The sequence below is a fragment of the Lynx canadensis genome, chromosome B1 (genome assembly GCF_007474595.2).
Source record: "Lynx canadensis isolate LIC74 chromosome B1, mLynCan4.pri.v2, whole genome shotgun sequence".
NCBI classification, from domain to species: domain Eukaryota; kingdom Metazoa; phylum Chordata; class Mammalia; order Carnivora; family Felidae; genus Lynx; species Lynx canadensis.
In genome coordinates, this window is record NC_044306.2 from 192,704,299 (window position 1) to 192,712,399 (window position 8,101).

General features: G+C 47.0%; 1 protein-coding gene across 1 annotated transcript; it reads right to left on the minus strand.

Annotated features, from left to right (window-relative positions):
- Positions 1-256: 256 nt before the first annotated feature.
- CLRN2 (clarin 2) lies at positions 257-7,700 on the minus strand. The gene is made up of 3 exons (XM_030311972.1): positions 7,448-7,700; positions 1,168-1,347; positions 257-522 (listed from the first exon to the last, which is right to left on the minus strand). The coding sequence occupies exons 1-3, from the start codon at positions 7,698-7,700 to the stop codon at positions 257-259; spliced, it is 699 nt and encodes a 232-aa protein (XP_030167832.1).
- Positions 7,701-8,101: the final 401 nt, after the last annotated feature.

Here is an 8,101-nt window from a genome sequence, read left to right on the forward strand (position 1 = left end):
AGACATTAAGTGAGTCGTCCGTGTCCACACAGCTGGCAAGAAGCAGTCTCTAACTCCAAGGTCAGTGAGAGGGAAAGGCAGGGATGCCAGGGGCTGGGGAAACCTTTCTGTTCTGGTCCAGGCACCGTTCTTTCTCCTTCCATTTCCTTCTTCTTAGGAGCACAGGTGTTCTGGACTACAAAGCCAGCACAAAAAATGAGGTCCCCGTTCACACTGCAGAACTGACTCAGGCTCGGGTGTGAGCAGGAGAGGGCGATCAGTACAGGATATCCTCAGCCGTGACCGTGGCCTCTTCGATTTTGGTCTTAATCTCGGGGAGCGGAATTTGACTGATCGCCACCACTACCAAATTTGCTGCATGGGCCGAGGCACTGGCCACACAGATCCAGAAGGACTCTTCGTACTGTTCTTCCACCACCACGAAGCGGAAGAGCTTCTCCTGGAAGTTGGCAATGCGCTCGGTCAGGTCGTGAAACTTCACGGAGGCCATGAAGCTGGCGATGGCCAAGGCCACGACTCCGCCTGAAAGCCAACATGTCACCCTCATACACCTGTGATGGTGCTATGTGAGGTGGCATTTCTGTGGCACAAGTGACAAGCTTGCTTTGGGTTGAAAACATTCTTAGGATTTTGTTTTTTTCTTAAGTAAACTCTATGCCCCCAAGGTGGGGCTCGGACTCAACCCCAAGGTGAAGACCTGTAAACGTGGGTGTGATAATTCTGCCTCGTAAGGAAGCTGTGGGGTTTAAATGAAAAGAGGCCTGTAAAATCCCAGGTGCCTCCTCTGCTGTCATTTAGAAGGGCCCCTCCCACTCTTGCCGCAGTAGCCCCACCTCCCCACCTCCTCCCACAATGCCCTCCCTTCCACCTTCCACCCCCACCTCTCTGTCTTCTCTTATCTCCTCTTACCCCAACCTCTCTTTTTTGCTTTAAGTCCTCAGCCACTCATGCGTGCCACCAATTCGGCTCTTTACTGTTACAGAGATCCTTCAACTTTCAGTAAAGAGGACATTCGTGCCCATGAATGAAAGGTCATAGACCAGGGAAGCAAAGGCTGAGGCAGGCATTTTAATTCCTTCATGCCTCCACCCATCTACTTGGAATTCAAGTGCCACCACCTGGTGGTGGCAGTGGCCTTGAATTTCTCTCCCTGGGGGCCTTCCTTACCTGCGAGGACGTTCCATAGGCAGATGCCCCCGGGGCCGTTGACTGCCCTGTATGGAACCTGGATCATGTTGAGAATGGCAAATCCCATGCTGACCAGAGCCAGGGCCAAGGCCAAGAAGAGGAGCAGCAGAATGGTCACGTGGAGGCCTGCATTGAGTTCCTTCACCAGGTGTGGGAAGACTGGGGAGAAAAGACACAGACAGTATTTCCATGTCAGAGCTCGGTTGGAGCTCATAAAGTCCGGGCTTGCTTACCACTGAGGCTGTAATAGAGGGGAGTGAGGGCCAGGCAACATGTACTGGGTTTTCAAAAAGCAGGAGAGTTCCGGAGACAATTCACGGAGCCCGACTGGCCACTTGTCAGTTGACTAAGAGTCCTCTCTTCCTTGCACTGGATGCAGAATCAAAATGTGCCCCAGCTGGCGATTTAAGTGGCACTGCCCTCAAAGCCCCAGGATCGGGGTAAGCTGACGTACATAAGCCCCACACGGTGCCTCTTTAGCAAAGGTGGTTGGCGAGAGAGTCAGCCAAGGAGGGCCAATTGAAAAGCTTTAACCTGGGTCAGAGAGTTGCCTTCATTAAATCAGAGCGGTAGAAGAGATTTCAGGTACATCTGTGAAGAGTATAGAAGGGCGTCCCAGAGGGAAGCCTAGACCTGGCACCCAAAGATCTGGGTTCAAATGCCAGTTTTGCTCATTTGCCACAAGTATAAAATAGAATCCTCTAAGCCACTCCCCTACCCATCTTACCAGGTCTTTGAGTGGATTGAGTAGGGTGCATAGGAATAATAATAGCACTTAATAAGCACTAATAGGAAGCCAGGAGCATTATCTTGGATCCCGCAGCAAGGTGGGCATTTTTCCCATGTATGATGGACACTAATTCTCATATTGCACAGAATATATGCTGTGATGAATAATATTCTATCAGAATATTAATTTCCCATATTAATGTGGCAGGATAATTTAGTCAGATATTAATTTGTATCTGATTTCTCTCTACTGGCCACCACACAGTGACTGTGGAGATGAAATGATACGATATGATAGATACTGACTGGGAAAGAGTGAGCTCTCAAAATGGTGGCTGTGGCTGTGGCTGTTATTACTGTTACTCTCTGACTTGGGGAAAGCCCTCAGAGCCTCAGTTTTCTCATCAGTCCAGTGGGGTAGCAAAAGCTGTGTATGAACTGAGGGTAATCAACGTTTACTGGACACAGTCATGTAAAGAGCTGAACCCTTTACATGGTTATCTCATTCAGTGCTTGTGACAAGGATATAAGGTGAATTTTATTAAAGCTGTTTCCCCACATGCTTGAACCTTAGGTCCCTTCTTTTTGGGCAAGGTGACTCTGAATTCTATATAGGATTATAGACCTAGATACTATATGACATATGCAGTTTATTTTTTTTTATTTTTTATTTTTTTTTAATTTTTTTTAACGTTTATTTATTTTTGAGACAGAGAGAGACACAGCATGAACGGGGGAGGGTCAGAGAGAGAGGGAGACACAGAATCGGAAGCAGGCTCCAGGCTCTGAGCCATCAGCCCAGAGCCCGACGCGGGGCTCGAACTCGCGGACCACGAGATCGTGACCTGAGCTGAAGTCGGACGCTTAACCGACTGAGCCACCCAGGCGCCCCGACATATGCAGTTTAGATCGCTGTTTTCAGTAGTTACACATGAAGAATGAAAAGTGACAGAAGTTAGAGTGCCCGGACATACCCCTTCCTCTGAAGCTACTGCAGGGTTTCCACTGAGCATCTGCTGGTTAAATTGGGGTCCACTTTGTGAGCTCGAACTCACTGCTTCATCATTTGATGTCATGACCTGCCCCTCCTTGTCCCCCCTTGGGAACCAGGACTCAAAGCTTTCCTGGTTCCACTCACCCACCCCCAGCCCCTTTCCCCTCTGGTCCTTTGCTGGCTCATCAGATTCCCTATATTCACAAGAGGTTGGTGTCTCCCAAGCTTGAGAACTAGAATTGTCCTTCTCCCTTTAAAGTCCTTTCCACTGAGAAGTTTCTAGACACTGCACATTTACATCCTAGTTCCAATCTAACTTTCTTTCCAGTTCCATATTTGCATTTGTAGTTATCTCCATGCGCTTATCTTGCCAACATCAGAAACTTTACCCAGAGCTTCTTTCCAAGGGATTTTTCTTGGCAGGGCTTCTCTTTAACCTTTGCTTCTCTCCCTTCTTAGTGTCCCTTAGGGTTTTTTTTTCTTTCCTTTTCTTTTTTAACTTTCAGCCCTTCCTGAGAGAACACTTTGTGATCAGTGCAAAGTCTGTCCCTGACCAGCGGCAGGTGCAAGGCCAGCCCACACAGGAGGAGCCCGCCCCAGCTCCAGGGGAGTCACATTCAAGTGCTGGGAATGGAAGTTTTATACCCTCCCCTGGGACACCCCCACGGCAGCTGGGAACAAAACTTTCTTGAATATTGTCCTACTCAGAGGTGACATTAAAATGTCCTTTATGATCCTCACACAGTTCTGCTGTTTCAGAGATGAACCCTGGGGGCTGTCTCCTATCCACCTGGGAAGGAAGAGGAGGAGGAAAGGAGCATTTACTGAGTTCCTCCAGAGGGCAAACAGAATGTGCTCATCTGCTTGGGTAGCTTACGTTTCTGTGAGCTGGGATGGCAGGGGTTTACTTGGTGCTGCCGTGGAAGGGCTCAGTCGTCTGTTCTCCTTGGGTCCCCTTCTCCTGCAAAGCTGGTCTCTGCTCTAGCTGCTTCTCCAGAAACAGTGTTTGTGCTTCAGGGATTCCTAAATTATGCCAGGCCCGCCGTCTGCCACCTCAAACCCTCTGTGACGGGTTGAATTGTGCCCTTCCTGCCATCCCTTCTCCCAAAAGATGGGTTGAAGTCTTCAGCCCCAGAACTCCAGAATATGACCTTATTTGGAAATAGGGTCTCTCCAGAGCTAATCAAGAGGAGGTTGTTAAGATGGGCCCTAATCCAATGTGACTGGTGTCCTTATAAAAGGGGAAATTTGGACACAGAAACATGCAAAGGGAAGACCATGTGAAGAGACACAGGGAGGATGCCGCAAGGCCAAGGAATACCCGGGGCTACCAGGAGCTGGAAGAGGCAAGAAGGGGTCTGCCTATGGGGTTCAGAGGGAGCATGGCTCTGTTGACAAGCTGATTTCTGAGTTCCAGCCTCCAGAACCATGGGAATACATTTCTATTGTTTAAGTCACCCAGTTTGTGATAGTACTTTGTTATGGCAGCTCTAGGGAACTAATACACCCACCATTTGTTGGGGTAACCACTCAGTCATTTCTAATGGGATCTGTCCACCCTGGCTCCTCCCACCCTTGAGAACTCCCCATTCTTCCACCACCTCCCTGTTACCCTTTGCCGAATTCCAGGAGAACAGTAAGGACTGCTAGGGTGACGCCCTGCTTTGGAAAGTTGCCAGTCACAAATTCCAGAAGGAGCAGCATATGGTGGAAAGTAGGAAACTTTGGGGTCAGGCATACCTGGGTTGGGGTCAGCTCCAGCATTCGGGGCTCTGTGACCTTCAGCAAGTTGCTTAACCTCTGAGTCTTAGTTTCCTTCTAACTAGCAGGGTTGTGGAGGATTGGTGTAGCACAGGTCACAAGTTTGGTGTCTTGCACGTGAACATTAGTACAAATGAATTTAAAAGTACTTATTGTTACTCATTCAGCCAATGCTTTTGAGTGCCAGTATTTTGAGGCACTCTTCTGGGAACTTGGGATCATGGATGAAAAAACCACAATCTTTGCCCTTGTGGTATTACATACCAAAGGGGTGGAGGCAGATAATAAATAATAAACATAACAGATAAATTATCTAGTAGATAAGAAAGCAGTTGCCATGGTCACATGACACATCCGATATATAATTATATATTTTTACTACATTCCCTGAGCAATCTCTTACTCATTAAAGTCTTTGGAACTGTGCTGCTTTTGATGGTCCCTCCCTAATTCAAGCTTTGGAACTTCTTTTGTGAGATTTGTTAATTTCAATTACCTACAACCATTAAAAAGTGTGCCATTTCTCCCTCAAAACGTGTGTGTGTGTGTGTGCACATGTGCATGTGTGTGTGGTTTTGTAAGAATCTCAAACTTCAGAAAATTGCAAGAATGGTACAAGGGATTTTTTTTTTCTCCTGAACCACTTAAAGGTAAATTGTCCCTGCATCCCTCAGTACTTTAGGGTCTATTTCATTCAAGAAGAGATTCTCTTACAGAACCACAGCACTAAAATCACTGAGTTCACTGGTACAGGCCTGCCATTTAATCCTGATGCCCCATTCAAATTCTACCAATTGTCTCACCAATTGATGTCTTTAACAGCAGACGGACCTAATTCAGAATCACCTGCTGTGTATAGTTGCCATGGTCTCCTTTTTTTTTTTTAACGTTTATTTATTTTTGAGACAGAGAGAGACAGAGCATGAATGGGGGAGGGTCAGAGAGAGGGAGACACAGAATCTGAAACAGGCTCCAGGCTCTGAGCTGTCAGCACAGAGCCCGACGCGGGGCTCGAACTCACAGACTGCGAGATCATGACCCGAGCCAAAGTCGGCCGCTTAACTGACTGAGCCACCCAGGCGCCCCTCCATGGTCTCCTTTAAAATGTCCTTTATTTTTATTTTTACTTTTGCTTTTTTATTATAAAATATATCTTTAAAATTTTTAATGTTTGTTTATTTTTTTTATTTTTATTTTTTCCAACGTTTATTTATTTTTGGGACAGAGAGAGACAGAGCATGAACAGGGGAGGGGCAGAGAGAGAGGGAGACACAGAATCGGAAACAGGCTCCAGGCTCTGAGCCATCAGCCCAGAGCCCGACGCGGGGCTCGAACTCACGGACCGCGAGATCGTGACCTGGCTGAAGTCGGACGCTTAACCGACTGCGCCACCCAGGCGCCCCAATGTTTATTTTTGAGAGAGAGACAGAAAGACAGAGTGGGAGCAGGGGAGGGGAAGACAGAGAGGGAGACACAGAATCTGAAGCAGGCTCCAGGCTCCAAGCTGTCAGCACAGAACTCAAGATGGGGCTTGAACTCACAGACCCACGAGATCATGACCTGAGCCAAAGTTGGATGCTTAACTGAGCCACCCAGGCGCCCCTATTCCTCTACGTGTATGTGTTTTCAGTTTTTTGTGTAATGTTTTTAATAAAGCTATTTTTACAATATCCCTGGTCCAATTCCATTGCTGGGTAAATAGAAATATTCCCAGAGATTTTTTTTCCTGGATATCCATAACAAATATGTATTTCCTTCATGTATATAAGTAATGCCAATTCATATTATTGTGTTTATCAATGGCTTCAGTTTTGTGTCTTTACACATTTAATAAGATACTTACCCTGGGCAGGATTCTAAAAACTACAATGCTGAAATACTGAAATCAAATGAGTAAAATTCCATATCTCCTTGCATTGCATTATATTGATTAATTATTGTTGTGTAGGACACTGTTCTTGTGAGCTATCTAATGGATTCTAAAGGCTTACAGAATATTGTCTTTTTTTGCTTTGTTTTTCAATTCCCAGAAGACCCTTCCTAAGCTGGGCTTGGATTCCTGCTCTATTTACATCCAGAGCAGCTGTGACGTGAGACTGGATGCCAGCGGGGGACTGTGCCTGCTCATGTTCACGGAGAGCCTCCAGTGCCTTGCCCCAGGTCTCCCCTCCAGTGAGTGCCGAACTTGGGCTTTCAACCCAATAGTCTGATTCCAGAGCCCAGGCACACAGACATTTGCCCGTTCTCAGATAAGGGAGCTTTTATATAAACAGAAGTGGGAACGTGCGTGCTGGGCTGTCTGAGAACATCCAGGTCATGTGGCAAGGGTCTGAAGTCTGGCTCCGCTATTTCCTGGCTGAGGGACCTCAGGCAAATTATATAACCCCTCCAAGTCTCAGTGTAGTCCTCTGCAAAACGGGAACATTAAGAATTCCTTCTTTATAAATGTGTTATAAGGCTTAAAAGAGAGAAGCCATGTAAAGCATTTAGCAGAATGGCTGACACATGTAAGTGCTCAATATGTTAATAGTTATTCTAATAGAGGTCAGTTACAGAAGTATAGAAATCCCTATTTTTAATGTTTCTATAAGTCTCTGCAGAGAGAAAAAAGGTCTCTTTTTGGTGCTGAACAGGAACCCTTCGGTCACTGTGGACTTTGTCATTATGCCTTAGGTTGAGGCAGAAGTCAAATTTCACAGTTAGACATAGGCACCCTTACAAAGTAAAACAAAATAAGTCTTCTAAAGCAGCTTGCGTGCCCCCCAACATACTCACTCGTGAATTGGGACTGGCGGCCCCCGAGCCCGCACTGTCGTACTTTACATCCTCGGAAGAGCCCGTAGTAAATATCCCCAATGAACTTGATGAGCTCTGGATCCGTGGCATTGACCAGGTCCACTCCAGTCTGACAAAGAATTTTCCCACTCAGCCAGTGGGGCACTGCCAGGGCCACAATGATCAGGATAAAGGAGGAGAAGCTGAGTAAAGACGCCAGCCCATACCACGCCTTTTTGAACCATCCAGGCATTCTAGGGGATGCAGGTCAGCCCACAGGTGTCCAAGCAGTGGCCGGGGTCGCTGACATTTTCTGGACACTCTGCAATCCCCTGCTCCAACGTCAGCTCTTCCAAACACATCATTTCAGAATTTCAAGCGCATCTCCTGGTCCTCCCTCAGTGCCTGCCTCCACAGCCCATGTTTACTACAACCACATCCGGAAGTCTCTACAGAGGTCGCCTTCACCGGACTCTCGAGTGTAGAGGAGTGTGTTACTGAAGGGAGTAACCCTATATCTCCCACTAGACTAATGTTTCAGCAGAAGGTTTAATTGTTCCCCAGTTCAGGTATTTAAATAACCCTGGTGCGGACCTCTTAACAGCCAGGAAATTATCAGCAGGCAAAACTAGGTAGGTCTGACTATAAAGAGAC